This window comes from Bufo bufo, chromosome 5 (assembly GCF_905171765.1).
Source record: "Bufo bufo chromosome 5, aBufBuf1.1, whole genome shotgun sequence".
Taxonomy (NCBI): domain Eukaryota; kingdom Metazoa; phylum Chordata; class Amphibia; order Anura; family Bufonidae; genus Bufo; species Bufo bufo.
Window position 1 is genome coordinate 173555349 of NC_053393.1, and position 18288 is coordinate 173573636.

Below are 18288 nucleotides of genomic sequence, written 5' to 3' on the forward strand. Positions count from 1 at the left end.
GTCTATTAATCGTAAAAAATAATCGGTAGAATACTCGATTTCTAAAATAATCGCTTACTGCAGCCCTAGACAGAATGTAGTCCATCTTTCTTCAATAACAAGTTGCAATGTTGACTGGCCTAAAACTGAAATTATCTTTAAAATCTGGGTCATCTCCAAAATAGCTTTAAGGCTTCAGCTCCACACCTTTTCTATGTCTAGATATAAATCTGGAGCATTTATAGTGAGTCACTCCAACCAAACAGAACTCTCCTCAGGCTGCTCATTGTTTTTAGAAAAATAACGTTGGTTCTATTCAATAGAAACCGACCACACAAAATAAGCGAACACGATTTCCTTAACAAATGCGTTTTATCTTTCCATGATCTGTGTCATAACGCAAAAGGCATGGCATAAATCTTCACGTTATAACAATAGTCTAGTGGAAGATCTTCAAGGATATGGGTGATGAAATACTGCTCCAATCACAGCGGTGTGGTCGTTGCCGTGAATTTACAAGTACCTCACTATTGATGCAGCCATTGAAGAACTTTAAAAAAAAAAGGTGTTAAGTATTTATGTAGAGCCAGCTTTAGGGAGTCTAGCGCATTGTAAATAGGCTTCAGTTGCGTAGCATGGGTTGCCAGCGTCCTGGGCAAGCCAAGTATTGCGCCCCCTAACCTGTAGACATGCCCTTTTTAACACATGCAGAGCTGATCGGGGTGTGCTAAGAACCAGCGTCTCTACTCTGCCCGGTGATCACATAATCATCAGGTCCACTAGAGTAGGGGGCGTAGCCACGTCTGCTATTTGCAGCATTGCGCCCACTGAGAAAAGGAGAAGGCAGAAGTGGTAATAAACTGCTTTTGTCTTCCTGGGGTCCACTGCTGTCACTGACCTGTTCCTGCTAGATTGCAGGAGCTTTCATCCAGTGCTGTACATGTACAGGGGACCCCTTTGCAAATTGGTGCAACTGCCACTCCATGCCCCCCCCCCCCCCACGCTACGCCACGCCACCGGTAGACCTGCACAGCGAGGATGATTAAATGTACTTACTGTAAAAGTATAGACATTTATACACACATTTTGGGAGTAAGTGTGACATCAAAGGGTAAATTAACAAAGTCCATAATGTCATAACTGTTCCCAAAGTACAGATAATATACATAAATGACCGGGCAAATTATTTACTATATCCATAGTTTAACTGCTATAACAACTGTGTTATGTATATGGCTCATAAATATACAATGTCAGCCAGAATAGTTAATATATGATGCTACAATAAACCGCTAAAGTCATATCAAGACTCATTAGGTACATATTTCCAAGGAGGTAACATAAAAGATTATAAACCAGATAAGGGCTGATTCAGATGACATTGATCGGTCCAGGGAACACAGCCCGTGTGTCGGCCGCATTTCCCTGACCAACTGCGAACCCCCTGTCCCGAACGATCTGCGTCATATTGATTCGTGGTGCAGTCTAATAGCGGGTCTAATGGACTATACTGACATCATCGCATCTCCCCCGCGATCAGATAGGGACTGACTACACCATAAATCACTGTGATACAGTCATTTCCAGTCAGGGGAGCTGCGGTCGGTCCAGGAAATGTGACCGACACATGGGCCCTGACCGATCATAGTCATGTGAATGATCCTTAATGATCTGATTTCAGTTGCTGGGGATAAGTTTAAAGGGGTTTTCTGCCCTAATTGTTATAAAGGAAGGGAAGCAATTAGAATAATAGCAACATGTTACACTTCCCTCCCCAAGTCCTCTGTGATCCAGGGCCGCAGCCGTCTCCTCCCGACTGGCCTGCAGGAATGACAGCCAGTATACCACACGTGGCTTCTGCAGTCAATCACTGTTCCTCAGCGGTATTGTGCTGTGTATGGCTGAGGCCAGTAAATCATAGAATGTGTCGGCAGATAAGAACCATTCGGCCCATCTAGTCTGCCCAATATACTGAGTACTATGGATAGCCCCCGGCCCTATCTTGCATGGGATAGGCATAAGGCCATCCTTCATATATGCTTAAAGAGGACCTTTCACCGATTCTTACCCTATGAACTAACTATACAGACATGTAGAGCGGCACCCGGGGATCTCACTGCACTTACTATTATCCCCGGGCGCCGCTCCGTTCTCCTGCTATGCCCTCCGGTATCTCCGCTCACTAGGTTATAGTAGGCGGAGATACCAGTCCCTAAGTTATGGTAGGCGGAGTCTGCCCTAGCGCTGGCCAATCGCAGCGCAGAGCTCACAGCCTGGGAGGTTATTTTCTCCCAGGCTGTGAGCTCTGCAATGCGATTGGCCAGCGCTAGGGCAGACTCCGTCTACCATAACTTAGGGAACGGAGATACCGGAGGACATAGCAGGAGAACGGAGCGGCGCCCAGGGATAATAGTAAGTGCAGAGAGATCCCCGGGCGCCGCTCCACATGTATGTATACTTAGTTCATAGGGTAAGAATCGGTAAAAGGTCCTCTTTAAACTCCTTCACTGTATTTGCAGCTACCACTTCTGCAGGAAGGCTATTCCATGCATCCACTACTCTCTCAGTAAAGTAATACTTCCTGATATTACTTTTAAACCTTTGCCCCTCTAATTTAAAACTATGTCCTCTTGTAGCAGTTTTTCTTCTTTTAAATATTCTCTCCTCTTTTACCTTGTTGATTCCCTTTATGTATTTAAACGTTTCTATCATATCCCCTCTGTCTCGTCTTTCTTCCAAGCTATACATGTTAAGGTCCTTTAATCTTTCCTGGTAAGTTTTATCCTGCAATCCATGTACTAGTTTAGTAGCTCTTCTCTGAACTCTCTCCAAAGTATCTATATCCTTCTGGAGATATGGTCTCCAGTACTGCGCACAATACTCCAAATGAGGTCTCACTAGTGCTCTGTAGAGCGGCATAAGCACCTCCCTCTTTCTACTGGTAATTCCTCTCCCTATACACCCAAGCATTCTGCTAGCATTTCCTGCTATGACATTGTCTGCCTACCTTTACCCCGGGTTCACACCTGAGCGTTCTGAAAGGAGCGCTCTGTATGCGCGATTGTACGGGCGTTTAAAAGCACGCATACAGAGACAAGCGAACACACATTGTCGCGCGTTCCCGAAAGTCTATGTACGGGAACGCGCGACAAACGCCCAAAAAAACGCTCAAGTACTTGTTTGAGCGTCGGGCGTTTTACAGCGCAATCGTACGCGCTGTAAAACGCCCAGGTGAGAACCATTCCCATAGGGAAGCATTGGTTTCTCCCTGTTGTGCGTTTTACAGCGCGTAGGAACGCGCTGTAAAACGCTCAGGTGTGAACTTAGGGTTAAGTCTTCTGAAATAATGACCCCTAAATCCCTTTCCTCAGATATTGAGGTTAGGACTGTATCACTGATTTTATATTCTGCTCTTGGGTTTTTACGCCCCAGGTGCATTATCTTGCACTTATCCACATAAAATTTTAGTTGCCAGATTGTTGACCATTCCTCTAGTTTTCCTAAGTCCTTTTCCATTTGGTGTATCCCTCCAGGAACATCAACCCTGTTACAAATCTTTGTGTCATCAGCAAAAAGACACACCTTACCATCGAGGCCTTCTGCAATTTCGCTGATAAAGATATAAAAAATTGGCTGCAGTGGTCACGCGTGTTATACAGGAACATCACAACTGCAGTAACGGGGAGGAGCGGTGACGTGGGATCAAAGGGGGCTCAGGGCGGTAAGTATATCCCCTTTAATTGTAATATGCCAAATAAAGTAGATTTCCCATCCACAATGCTGGACTCAACTATTTTTGGCAGTCCCATACTTTTTGAATGGAGTGGCACTGTGCATGCTCAACTGCTACTTCGATCATGTTGGGACAAAGGACTCCCGTGTGAGTCTTTAGCGGTTGGCCCCTACCAATCAGACACTATTCTGTGGATAGGTGATAAGTCAGGATTATGGTAAGGCTCGTCTATTTGGAACTATTCTTTTCATTGCACTGGCAAACAATTAGAATGACTGTTGCTGAAGATCAGAAAGACAATCCTTGCAGGGAGTATTATTATAGTGAAGGCAACAATAACCATCATAAGTCTACCAGCACTATTCATATTTACAGATCATTTCACCAATTATTGTGATTTTTTTTATGGTGGAACAACTGGGCTAGATCAACAACCACAACTCTTTTCCTGCATTGAAACTGGGCAATTTTCATGATTATCACTCAAATGCAAGCAAATAAAGGGAGTCACCAGGAAATTCCCTTTTACCCCAAGCACAATGCCCTGTAAGACTAGCTCAGCTGAATGCAATGGTAACATTCACTTAGGCCACTGTCACACTAGAGTTCGGGGAATGCGGCAGGGAACAGCCTGCCGTGCTTTTCTAGATCCAGCATTGCCGGAAACTGCAAGAATGCCGTCTGGCCCCATTAACTATATTGCAAATATGCTAAGAATACCGCTGCATCTGGCTGATATCCGCACTTTGCAGCTGAAGGCATCGGTGTTGGTCCCATGTTCCTATTTGCCTGCATTGCTGAGAAAAATATATGCAAATAAGCCTCTAGGGCCCAGCAGTTGCAGAGAGAGCAGAGCTTCTAGGTGTGACGGCAATGCCCCCATTGCTCCTACAGCCAGGCATTGTTCCTGGTTTAACAGTGAATTTCCTGGTGACTGACTCCTCCCTTTAAAGGGAACCTGTCATTATTTATATGCTGACCTGACTGGGGGCAGCATAAATCAGTGACAGAAATGCTGATGTCAGCGGTGTGTCACCATGAGCTAAAAGTAAGTGGTTGCCGAGAACCTGTATCATAATCTTTGCAGCCCAGGCCTTGAAGAGTCAAATCTACCTGAGAAGAGTCCTGGTTATCCATAATCTCCTGCTCTCTCACCCATCTGCTGACAATTGACAGTTCTCTCCTGGAGAGAAAGGGAGAAAACTAGGTAGAAGACGGTCAGTCATCAGCAGTTGGGCGGGAGAGCAGGAATTCATGAGTAACCAGGACTCTTCTCAGGTGGCCGGGACTCTTTTCCAGGCCCAGTCTGCAATGGGTGTGATGTTGGTTCTCGGCAACTACTTACTTTAAACTTATAAATGACAGATCGCTGAAATCAACTCACCTGTCTCTACTTTATACTGCCGTTAGTATGGGCAGCATAAAGTTGATGACAGGTTCCCTTTAAGGCTACTTTCACACTAGCGTTTTAGTTTCCCGGTATTGAGTTCCGTCATAGGGGCTCAATACCGGAAAAAAATGCTTCAGTTTTGTCCCCATTCATTGTCAATGGGGACAAAACTGAACTGAACAGAACGGAATGCTCCAAAATGAATTCCGCTCCGTTTAGTTGCGTTCCCATACCGGAGAGCGGTGTAGTTTGCTTTCCGTTTTCTCCGCCACAATAGAAAACAGATCCATCCCCTATTGAGTTTCAATGGAGTTCATGTAACACGCGCTGATCAACTATACATCCTGGCGAGTGGCGCTTGTTAAGTGCCGTTTACACGCGGTAATCACTGGGAGTATAGGAAGGGGCAATCAGTAAAATGATCATTCGCCCACCATACAATTCTCATTTGTCAGCAGAAAATTCCCTGTTTACACGGGGCGACGTGCTGCCAATAAATGATGATTTTTGATGCCATCTATACACATATAAAAGGCCCCTTAGTGATGACACAGCATTATGTTACATAGAAGGGACATTCCAGTTCTCTAAAGAATATCTGCCTTCATAACATGTGATTGGAGATTGAAGACTGTCTATTCAATGTTAATTCTTAAAGGGGTTGTCCCACGAAAAATAATCTACATTTCTCAAACCAGCACCTGGATCTGAATACTTTTGTAATTGCATGGAATTAAACATTCAGTACAGCCCTTGAGATATTCAATAAAATCTGTAAAATCTGCTGTCTGTTCTTTTCCTTATTACTCCATCCACCTCACAAAGATGGTCGCACATGCTCAGATTAAATCTTCATCTGTCACCAGCCATATCACCTGTTAGAAGCTGTGGCAGTTACAAGGAAAGAGCTGCGGCAAAAAAGAACACAGCTCCTGATAAAGGACACGCCCACAGATAAAGGACACGCCCACAGATAAAGGACACGCCCACAGATAAAGGACACACCCACAGATAAAGGACACACCCACAGATAAAGGACACACCCACAGATAAAGGACACACCCACAGATAAAGGACACGCCCACAGATAAAGGACACGCCCACAGATAAAGGACACGCCCACAGATCTGCCAGTCTGGAATCTGGCAGAACAACTGTAGCAATGAATGGGGAGATCTCTGGATACATGTGAGACACAGGGCTGGTTCTAGCTTTGTTAGTAATAGACTGTAATGTACTATATATATGAATATTTACATCAATTATGGTATGACCCCTTTAAGTGCAGTTAGATGAGTAATGGTAAATATGGGGTGATTTCTTGGCTTGTGATGCGGTCCATTACTAGACAACTAACAAACAGATTCCTTAAAAACTTATAGGAAAGCTTAAATGGGTTCTGCACTTTCATTTAACTGATGATCTATCCTCTGGATAGATCATCAGCTTCTGATCGGCGGGGGTCCGACACCCGGGACCCCCGCCGATCAGCTGTTTGAGAAGGCAGCGGTGCTCCAGCAGCGCCGCGGCCTTCTTACTGTTTACCGCCGGCCCACTGACGTCACGACTAGTTTCAACTAGCGTGGGCGGGGCTAAGCTGTGTTCACTTGAATGGAGCTTAGCCCCGCCCACGCTAGTTGATACTAGTCGTGACGTCAGTGGGCCAGCGGTAAAGAGAGAAGGCCGCGGCGCTACTGGAGCGCCGCTGCCTTTTCAAACAGCCGATCGGGGTGCCACGCCGATCAGATGCTGATGATCTATCCAGAGCATAGATCATCAGTTAAATGAAAGTGCAGAACCCCTTTAAGGGCAGATTTTGGGCATGTATTCAAATGCTAGGGAAGCAGGTCACTGTCGTGTGCTATTGGCTGCACCCCGCGGGTGCCGAGGACCGCCTAAGTATCTTACATAGGAAGGGCCTGGGCATTGTGGGGGGTGTTTATACTGTTGGATGACCCCTTTAACAATGCCTGGAACATGGAGGTACACCTGAACTACAACTTCCACTCTTCACATTATCCGCATACCAACCAGTCTTCCTTTATCATCTGCTACACAAAGTAGGGCAAGTATAGCAGAACTTATGAGAATGGGGGTATTCAGGTTGGTAGGATCAAAAGATGGCTATACTTGCCTGTTATTTGGATTGGTGATCAGGATTTAAAGGGGTTTCCGAGATTCTGATATTGATGACCTCTCCCCAGGGCAGGTCATCAATATCAGATCGGTGGGGGGTCTAACTCCTGGCACTCCTGACGATCAGCAGTATGAAGAGGCCACGGCGCTCCGTGAACACTTAGGGGAGGTTCACACGGCAGCTTTCTGAGCGGAATTTTGGCGCGGCCGTGCCAAAATGTCGCCAAAAACCTGCTGCGTCCTCTGTGCCTCTCATAGATCTCAATAAGAGGCAGCGCTGAGGATTGCGGAGCGGCAGCTTAAAGCCCGTGGGCGCGCCAAGAAGTGACATGTCATTTCCAGGTGCGTCCGCGGCTTTAAGCCTCTGCACCGCCGTCCTGTGCGCTGCCTCCCATTGAGAAGTATGGGAGGCAGAGAGGACGGGTTTTTCAGCGAAATTTCGGCATGGCCGTCACCTCCAAAATTCTGCTTAAAAAGCCGGTGTGTGAATGTCCCCCCAGGCCTCTTCATCGCTTACAAGTAAAAGGGCATGAGCTGCAATACCAAGTACAGCTGCTATCAAATAGATGGCGCTGTGCTGGGCAAGCTACGAGAAGGCTGCGGCGCTCACAGGAGCTCCACAGCTTACCCAAATGGCTGATCAGTCTGGTGCCGGGAGTCGGACCCCCGCCGATCTAATATTGAAGACCTATCCTGAGGATACGCCATCAATATGGAGATCACGCAGCATGGCTGGGAGTACCTCTGACCCTCTATCCGCCAGCCACAAAATTGTGTGCGGCTTTCTCCATTCAAGCCTGTGAGATTTTGGGAAAGGTCAAGCAAGTTTGTGGATACAGGAACACCCCTTCGATTCTGCTGCAGGGGAACGATATGTCCGTCACATAGGAAGAGGTACTGGTATACCTCACCTAGCCATCCGCTATCAGTAGGCGGTATCTATATTACCAGAAATACGCCGTCTTATCCCCAAGGTTCTTCTCCAGGACGTTCCTGTCCACAACATTGTAGCACACGTTGGTCTTGGCCCCTTTCATGAAGTCCACAAAGATTTTGCCTTTGGTGATATCAAAATTATAGTCCAGGACTTTGCCGGTGGGGGGAGATTTCCAATAGAATTCCTTGGCCACGTCCATCCAGAATTCTGCGAAGAAGGAAGACATGTATGAGGAAGCACATTCTCATCAATGGTCTCCTTGTGTCATGTAGCAGAGCTTGGTTTGTTATTTAACCATTTGTGCTTCCTAGGTAATGCACCCTGGTATCATAATGAGCTGTGCACATGACAGAGCCAGCTTTTCCTACCTGTACCTGTGACAACCTCAGTGAATGGATATATTCTGTGTTATAGGGGAGTACCTTGAGGATGCTGGATGGACTTCTCATACAGATCTCTGTAAGTTCTGAAGTCTGGGACGTGGGCATGTTCTCGCAGGAGTTCTGCAGGATGATAGGTGGTGACCTCCTCTTCTTCAGTCGCTGCCTTCACCTGACTTGGCATGTTTGTAGCTTGTGAGTGCGACAGGTGAAGTGCCCCCTCCGCAGATGTGTGTGTAAATGAAGGCGACGGGCGGTGGAGGCTACAGGGGATCTACCAGCCGCTGCTAACCCCGCCTCCTCACCGCCTGCTCGCTCGCTCGCTCTTGCAGCAGGACACGATTTGCGAATGTCGCCTGGGTCTGGAGCCTCATAAGTGGCCATCCAATCAATGCACGCCCTGCTCACACTCCTTCTTTCTGATTGGCGAATGTCGCCCGGGTCTGTATTCTCATGTGCGGCCATCCAATAAGCGCACGCCCTGCTCACACTGCTTTCCTCTGATTGGCTGCGGCGCGCTCTGCTCATCTCTTGCCATTGGAGTGTAAGGAGATGGCGCGCACGTAAGACGGGCGGAGGATGAGGGGGCGCTGCTGGCTGGGGTCAGGGGCAATGTGATGGAGGAGGGGGCTCACTGCTGCTGGCTCCTGCAGTACTTGTGTGTATGTGCCTCACAGACTGCCCTTGTGCTGGGCCAGGTGTAGTGAGTAGGGCAGGCTTACTCTACACTGGGGTGTGAGAGAGCCATTCACTGACATGTCCAGGCAGCAGGCAGCACTTCCTGCCCACAAAGCTGCCATTACTAACTATTGTATCATGGGGAACCACCGGAAAACATTTGGCCTCCTACCAAAAGTCGCCTGGTGTGAATGGGCTAGACACATGGGTGGACTGGCCATAGACCCTACAGAGAAATTTCCCGGTGGGCCAATACCTAGGCGGCCGCCAAGCCCTCCTCTTAGGCTACTTTCACACTTGCGTTAATATTTTCTGGTATTGAGATCCGTCACACGGTCTCAAAACCGAAAAAAAACCCGCTTCATTGTCAATGGTGACAATACCGGAGAGCAAAGCGCAGCATGCTGCGGTTTGCTTTCCGTCCTGAGATGCGGAGCAAGACGGATCCGTCGTGACCCACAATGCAAGTCAAGGGGAAGGATCCATTTTCTCGGACACAATAAAAAACGGATACGTTCCCCATTGACTTTCAATGGAATTAATGACGGATCCGTCTTGGGTATGTTAAAGATAATACAATCGGATGTGATCATCAGTAGGGATGAGCGAATCGACTCTATACAGTATTAAAATGTATTGGCTCCAATGAGCCGAAGTTATTGCTTCGCGAAGTCTGGCGAGACTTCACGCAATAACTTCATAAATTAATTTGTACTGTAAAAAAATAATTTCCCGAATCTGGGTTCGGTTCCACCCTGCCGGATCCAGCAAAAACGCTTGTCTGAACGTAGCCTTAGGCTTTGTTCATATCACCGTTCAGTCTTTCCGTTTAGGAGCAGGAGAACGGAAAGGACGGATTGGGCACATAACTGAGCCAAACAGAACCTAAGGACCCCATAGACTATAATGGGGTCCGTTATGTTTCCGCTCAGAAGATGATTTTGGAGCGGAGACAAAAGTTGTGCATACAGGACTTGTGTCTCCGCTTGAAAAATCTTCCTCTGAGCGGAAACCTAACGGACCCCATTATAGTCTATGGGGTCCTTATGCTCCGTTCAGCTCAGTTATGTGCCGAATCCGTCCTTTCCGTTCTACTGTTCCTAAACGGAGCAGAACGGAAAGGCTGAACGGTGATGTGAACGAAGCCTTAGCTGCCAAGTGCATATAGATCTGAAGCTCTTAGCATTAATGTAGAAGCATCACCACTTATGCAACCGGCCAGTCCCCCCAGGTGCCCTCCTGAATTCAACAATATTGCCATGCTCAGGACGATGATACAGTTTCATACTGGGCACAGGTGGCAGTATTTTTTTGTGCTGCACTGTGGTATTTGGTTCTGCTGGGGCAGTATTTTGTGCTGCACTGTGGTTTTGGTTCTGCTGGAGCAGTATATTGTGCTGCACTGTGGTATTTGGTTCTGCTGGAGCAGTATATTGTGCTGCACTGTGGTATTTGGTTCTGCTGGGGCAGTATATTGTGCTGCACTGTGGTATTTGGTTCTGCTGGAGCAGTATATTGTGCTGCACTGTGGTTTTAGTTCTGCTGGAGCAGTATATTGTGCTGCACTGTGGTTTTAGTTCTGCTGGAGCAGTATATTGTCCTTCACTGTTGTATTTGGTTCTGCTGGGGCAGTATATTGTGCTGCACTGTGGTATCTGGTTCTGCTGGGGCAGTACGGTATATTGTGCTGCACTGTGGTATTTGGTTCTGCTGGAGCAGTATATTGTGCTGCACTGTGGTATTTGGTTCTGCTGGAGCAGTATATTGTGCTGCACTGTGGTATTTGGTTCTGCTGGGGCTGTATATTGTGCTGCACTGTGGTATTTGGTTCTGCTGGGGCTGTATATTGTACTGCACTGTGGTATTTGGTTCTGCTGGAGCAGTATATTGTGCTGCACTGTGGTATTTGGTTCTGCTGGGGCTGTATATTGTGCTGCACTGTGGTATTTGGTTCTGCTGGGGCTGTATATTGTGCTGCACTGTGGTATTTGGTTCTGCTGGAGCAGTATATTGTGCTGCACTGTGTTATTTGGTTCTGCTGGGGCAGTATATTGTGCTGCACTGTGGTATGTGGTTCTGCTGGAGCAGTATATTGTGCTGCACTGTGGTATTTGGTTCTGCTGGGGCTGTATATTGTGCTGCACTGTGGTATTTGGTTCTGCTGGAGCAGTATATTGTGCTGCACTGTGGTATTTGGTTCTGCTGGAGCAGTATATTGTGCTGCACTGTGGTATTTGGTTCTGCTGGAGCAGTATATTGTGCTGCACTGTGGTATTTGGTTCTGCTGGGGCTGTATATTGTGCTGCACTGTTGTATTTGGTTCTGCTGGAGCAGTATATTGTGCTGCACTGTGGTATTTGGTTCTGCTGGAGCAGTATATTGTGCTGCACTGTGGTATCTGGTTCTGCTGGGGCAGTATATTGTGCTGCACTGTGGTATTTGGTTCTGCTGGGGCAGTATATTGTGCTGCACTATGGTATTTGGTTCTGCTGGGGCAGTATATTGTGCTGCACTATGGTATTTGGTTCTGCTGGGGCAGTATATTGTGCTGCACTGTGGTTTTAGTTCTGCTGGGGCTGTATATTGTGCTGCACTGTGGTATTTGGTTCTGCTCGAGCAGTATATTGTGCTGCACTGTGTTATTTGGTTCTGCTGGGGCAGTATATTGTGCTGCACTGTGGTATGTGGTTCTGCTGGAGCAGTATATTGTGCTGCACTGTGGTATTTGGTTCTGCTGGGGCTGTATATTGTGCTGCACTGTGGTATTTGGTTCTGCTGGAGCAGTATATTGTGCTGCACTGTGGTATTTGGTTCTGCTGGAGCAGTATATTGTGCTGCACTGTGCTATTTGGTTCTGCTGGAGCAGTATATTGTGCTGCACTGTGGTATTTGGTTCTGCTGGGGCTGTATATTGTGCTGCACTGTTGTATTTGGTTCTGCTGGAGCAGTATATTGTGCTGCACTGTGGTATTTGGTTCTGCTGGAGCAGTATATTGTGCTGCACTGTGGTATCTGGTTCTGCTGGGGCAGTATATTGTGCTGCACTGTGGTATTTGGTTCTGCTGGGGCAGTATATTGTGCTGCACTATGGTATTTGGTTCTGCTGGGGCAGTATATTGTGCTGCACTATGGTATTTGGTTCTGCTGGGGCAGTATATTGTGCTGCACTGTGGTTTTAGTTCTGCTGGGGCAGTATATTGTGCTGCACTGTGGTATTTGGTTCTGCTGGGGCTGTATATTGTGCTGCACTGTGGTATTTGGTTCTGCTGGAGCAGTATATTGTGCTGCACTGTGGTATTTGGTTCTGCTGGAGCAGTATATTGTGCTGCACTGTGGTATTTGGTTCTGCTGGGGCAGTATATTGTGCTGCACTGTGGTATGTGGTTCTGCTGGAGCAGTATATTGTGCTGCACTGTGGTATTTGGTTCTGCTGGGGCTGTATATTGTGCTGCACTGTGGTATTTGGTTCTGCTGGGGCTGTATATTGTGCTGCACTGTGGTATTTGGTTCTGCTGGAGCAGTATATTGTGCTGCACTGTGGTATTTGGTTCTGCTGGAGCAGTATATTGTGCTGCACTGTGGTATTTGGTTCTGCTGGGGCAGTATATTGTGCTGCACTGTGGTATGTGGTTCTGCTGGAGCAGTATATTGTGCTGCACTGTGGTATTTGGTTCTGCTGGGGCTGTATATTGTGCTGCACTGTGGTATTTGGTTCTGCTGGAGCAGTATATTGTGCTGCACTGTGGTATTTGGTTCTGCTGGAGCAGTATATTGTGCTGCACTGTGGTATCTGGTTCTGCTAGAGCAGTATATTGTGCTGCACTGTGGTTTTAGTTCTGCTGGAGCAGTATATTGTGCTGCACTGTGGTTTTAGTTCTGCTGGAGCAGTATATTGTCCTTCACTGTGGTATTTGGTTCTGCTGGGGCAGTATATTGTGCTGCACTGTGGTATCTGGTTCTGCTGGAGCAGTATATTGTGCTGCACTGTGGTATTTGGTTCTGCTGGGGCTGTATATTGTGCTGCACTGTGGTATTTGGTTCTGCTGGAGCAGTATATTGTGCTGCACTGTGGTATTTGGTTCTGCTGGGGCAGTATATTGTGCTGCACTATGGTATTAGGTTCTGCTGGGGCAGTATATTGTGCTGCACTATGGTATTTGGTTCTGCTGGGGCAGTATATTGTGCTGCACTGTGGTTTTAGTTCTGCTGGTGCAGTATATTGTGCTGCACTGTGGTTTTAGTTCTGCTGGGACAGTATATTGTGCTGCACTGTGGTATTTGGTTCTGCTGGGGCAGTATATTGTGCTGCACTGTGGTTTTAGTTCTGCTGGGGCAGTATATTGTGCTGCACTGTGGTATTTGGTTCTGCTGGGGCAGTATATTGTGCTGCACTGTGGTTTTAGTTCTGCTGGGGCAGTATATTGTGCTGCACTGTGGTTTTAGTTCTGCTGGGGCAGTATATTGTGCTGCACTGTGGTTTTAGTTCTGCACTATGGTAATGCTGGCCCCTCCTACTTCTGTTGCCCAAGTTTCTGTCAGTTTGGACCCGCCTACAACATAAGGGCCACTTTAAGTTTTTTCCAGCGCCACTCCAAGTTCCCAGTCCGCCCCTGGAACGTCCATTCAGAAATAGAGAACCACCTCCCGGACGTTTATAGTCAACGTGCGGACGGGAGGTTGTTAAAATGAGCTGTTCAAAAGGACACGCCCCATATCTGGTTAGGCCATGCCCCCTCCCACTTCTCAGCGAATGAGATTGAAAAAATGAAGTTAAAGATCAACTTCTAGGTCCCGCTAAGCCACACCCAGATCTGGTTAAGCCACTCCCACTCCTGAGCCGACGGGGATTGAAAAAATTAACCACCTCAGCCCCCAGTGCTTAAACACCCTGAAAGACCAGGCCACTTTTTACACTTCTGACCTACACTACTTTCACCGTTTATTGCTCGGTCATGCAACTTACCACCCAAATGAATTTTACCTCCTTTTCTTCTCACTAATAGAGCTTTCATTTGGTGGTATTTCATTGCTGCTGACATTTTTACTTTTTTTGTTATTAATCGAAATTTAACGATTTTTTTGCAAAAAAATGACATTTTTCACTTTCAGTTGTAAAATTTTGCAAAAAAAAACGAGATCTATATATAAATTTTGCTCTAAATTTATTGTTCTACATGTCTTTGATAAAAAAAAAATATTTGGGTAAAAAAAATATGGTTTGGGTAAAAGTTATAGCGTTTACAAACTATGGTACAAAAATGTGAATTTCCGCTTTTTGAAGCAGCTCTGACTTTCTGAGCACCTGTCATGTTTCCTGAGGTTCTACAATGCCCAGACAGTACAAACACCCCACAAATGACCCCATTTCGGAAAGTAGACACCCTAAGGTATTCACTGATGGGCATAGTGAGTTCATAGAACTTTTTATTTTTTGTCACAAGTTAGTGGAAAATGATGATTTATTTTTTATTTATTTTTTTCTTACGAAGTCTCATATTCCACTAACTTGTGACAAAAAATAAAAACTTTCATGAACTCACTATGCCCATCAGCGAATACCTTGGGGTGTCTTCTTTCCAAAATGGGGTCACTTGTGGGGTAGTTATACTGCCCTGGCATTCTAGGGGCCCAAATGTGTGGTAAGGAGTTTGAAATCAAAATGTGTAAAAAATGGCTGGTGAAATCCGAAAGGTGCTCTTTGGAATGTGGGCCCCTTTGCCCACCTAGGCTGCAAAAAAGTGTCACACATGTGGTATCTCCCTATTCAGGAGAAGTTGGGGAATGTGTTTTGGGGTGTCATTTTACATATACCCATGCTGGGTGAGATAAATATCTTGGTCAAATGCCAACTTTGTATAAAAAAATGGGAAAAGTTGTCTTTTGCCAAGATATATCTCTCACCCAGCATGGGTATATGTAAAATGACACCCCAAAACACATTCCCCAACTTCTCCTGAATACGGAGATACCACATGTGTGACACTTTTTTGCAGCCTAGGTGGGCAAAGCGGCCCATATTCCAAAGAGCACCTTTTGGATTTCACTGGCCATTTTTTACAGAATTTGATTTCAAACTCCTTACCACACATTTGGGCTCCTAGAATGCCAGGGCAGTATATACCCCACAAGTGACCCCATTTTGGAAAGAAGACACCCCAAGGTATTCGCTGATGGGCATAGTGAGTTCATGGAAGTTTTTATTTTTTGTCACAAGTTAGTGGAATATGAGACTTTGTAAGAAAAAAAAGAAAAAATCATCATTTTCCACTAACTTGTGACAAAAAATAAAAAATTCTATGAACTCGCTATGCCCATCAGCGAATACCTTGGGGTGTCTTCTTTCCAAAATGGGGTCACTTGTGGGGTAGTTATACTGCCCTGGCATTTTCCAGGGGCCCAAATGTGTGGTAAGTAGGTAAATGACCTGTGAAATCCGAAAGGTGCTCTTTGGAATGTGGGCCCCTTTGCCCACCTAGGCTGCAAAAAAGTGTCACACATGTGGTATCTCCGTATTCAGGAGATGTTGGGGAATGTGTTTAGGGGTGTCATTTTACATATACCCATGCTGGGTGAGAGAAATATCTTGGCAAAAGACAACTTTTCCCATTTTGTTATACAAAGTTGGCATTTGACCAAGATATTTATCTCACCCAGCATGGGTATATGCAAAATGACACCCCAAAACACATTCCCCAACTTCTCCTGAATACGGAGATACCACATGTGTGACACTTTTTCGCAGCCTAGGTGGGCAAAGGGGCCCAAATTCCTTTTAGGAGGGCATTTTTAGACATTTGGATACCAGACTTCTTCTCACGCTTTGGGGCCCCTAAAATGCCAGGGCAGTATAAATACCCCACATGTGACCCCATTTTGGAAAGAAGACACCCCAAGGTATTCAATGAGGGGCATGGCGAGTTCATAGAAAAAAAAAATTTTGCCACAAGTTAGCGGAAATTGATTTTTTTGATTTTTTTCTCACAAAGTCTCCCTTTCCGCTAACTTGGGACAAAAATTTCAATCTTTCATGGACTCAATATGCCCCTCAGCGAATACCTTGGGGTGTCTTCTTTCCAAAATGGTGTTATTTGTGGGGTGTTTGTACTGCCCTGGCATTTGAGGGTCTCCGCAATCATTACATGTATGCCCAGCATTAGGAGTTTCTGCTATTCTCCTTATATTGAGCATACGGGTAATGATTTTTTTTTTTCCGTTCAGCCTCTGGGCTGAAAGAAAAAAATGAACGGCAAAGATTTATTCATTCGCATCGATCAATGTGGATGAAAAAAATCTCTGCCAAAAAAAGAAAAAGGAGGGGAAAGGCGTCTGCCAGGACATAGGAGCTCCGCCCAACATCCATACCCACTTAGCTCATATGCCCTGGCAAACCAGATTTCTCCATTCACATCAATCAATGTGGATGAATAAATCATTGCCGGGATTTTTTTTTTTTATATATATACAAAGTGTTTGCCAAAGTATATGAACACTGCCACCTCCTCAGCTCATATGCCTCGTCAAACGTATCTTTTACTGCAGAGGAGAAATCTCGTCTTGCAGCGCCGCATACACCGACTTGCGTGTAATCTGACAGCAGCGCAATGCTTCTGTCCGAATGCACATCAGTGCTGCAGCTAGTCGATCGGTTGGTCCACCTGGAAGGTAAAAAAAAACAAAACAAAAAAGAAAAAACCAGGCCGCAACACAATAATTTTATTAACTTTTGAACAGAACATATAAACTTTTTTTAACTTTTTTAACTGAACGTTAACTTTTATACTTACCGGTATTTTTTTTTTTGTTTAGTTTTTTTTACCTTTATAGAACAAACCTCTCCTTCCCCATGGGACAATGTGCAAAGCGCAAATCGCTTAAAGATGTGGCGAAGTACGTTATGCACTTTATCCCAGGTGAAAGGAGAGGTTTGCAGCAGCTGTGAGTAAAAGGGCCCTAATAGCCCTGTGTGCCTGTCCTGTGAGATGCGATCCCTATGCTAAGTGTACCTGTGTGTGGTACTTCCGGAAACACTCTCCAAAGTATAGGGCAGGGTGGTCAGGACAGACAGGACAGAAATAGCGGGTGTCACGCCTTATTCCACTCCTGCTACAGACACAACATCTTTTTCGGGGTGACGGTTGGGTTGAGGTACCAGGAACGACACTGGGGAAATGTCGCTCGTGTAGACGGCTAACTACACTGGTGGATGGGGCCACGGAACCTCCTGGATAAAGGAGGTTCTCAATGATCTCTTCCTGGAATTTGAGGAAGGATCCTGTTCTCCCAGCCTTACTGTAGAGAACAAAACTATTGTACAGAGCCAATTGAATTAAATATACAGACACCTTCTTATACCAGCGTCTGGTTCTGCGGGAAACTAAATACGGAGACAACATCTGGTCATTGAAGTCCACCCCTCCCATGAGCAAATTATAGTCGTGGACTGAGAGGGGCTTTTCAATGACACGGGTTGCTCGCTCAATTTGGATTGTCGTGTCTGCGTGAATGGAGGAGAGCATGTAAACGTCACGCTTGTCTCTCCATTTCACCGCGAGCAGTTCTTCGTTACACAAGGCAGCCCTCTCCCCCCTTGCAAGACGGGTGGTTACAAGCCGTTGGGGGAAGCCCACGCGACTAGTTCGCGCGGTGCCACAGGCGCAAATCCGTTCTAGAAACAAATGCCTAAAGAGGGCCACACTTGTGTAGAAATTGTCCACATAAAGATGGTACCCCTTGCCGAATAAGGGTGACCTCAAGTCCCAGACTGTCTTCCCACTGCTCCCCAGGTAGTCAGGGCAACCGACCGGCTCCAGGGTCTGATCTTTTCCCTCATAGATCCGAAATTTGCGGGTATAGCCTGTGGCCCTTTCACAGAGCTTATACAATTTGACCCCATACCGGGCACGCTTGCTTGGGATGTATTGTTTGAAGCCAAGGCGCCCGGTAAAATGTATTAGGGACTCGTCTACGCAGATGTTTTGCTCGGGGGTATACAAATCTGCAAATTTCTGGTTGAAATGGTCTATGAGGGGCCGAATTTTGTGGAGCCGGTCAAAAG

At 46.2% G+C, this 18288-nt stretch overlaps 1 protein-coding gene across 1 annotated transcript in view; it reads right to left on the reverse strand.

Annotated features, from left to right (window-relative positions):
• LOC121001109 (acetyl-coenzyme A synthetase, cytoplasmic-like) overlaps positions 1-8871 on the reverse strand; it is a 57081-nt gene extending 48210 nt beyond the window's left edge. Inside the window, exons 1-2 of the mRNA XM_040432038.1 lie at positions 8598-8871; positions 8187-8382 (exon numbers count right to left, since the gene is read on the reverse strand). Of these exons, the coding sequence (XP_040287972.1) occupies positions 8187-8382; positions 8598-8739 (338 nt within the window). The 5' untranslated portion in view covers positions 8740-8871. The remainder of the gene's footprint in view (positions 1-8186; positions 8383-8597) is intronic.
• Positions 8872-18288: the final 9417 nt, after the last annotated feature.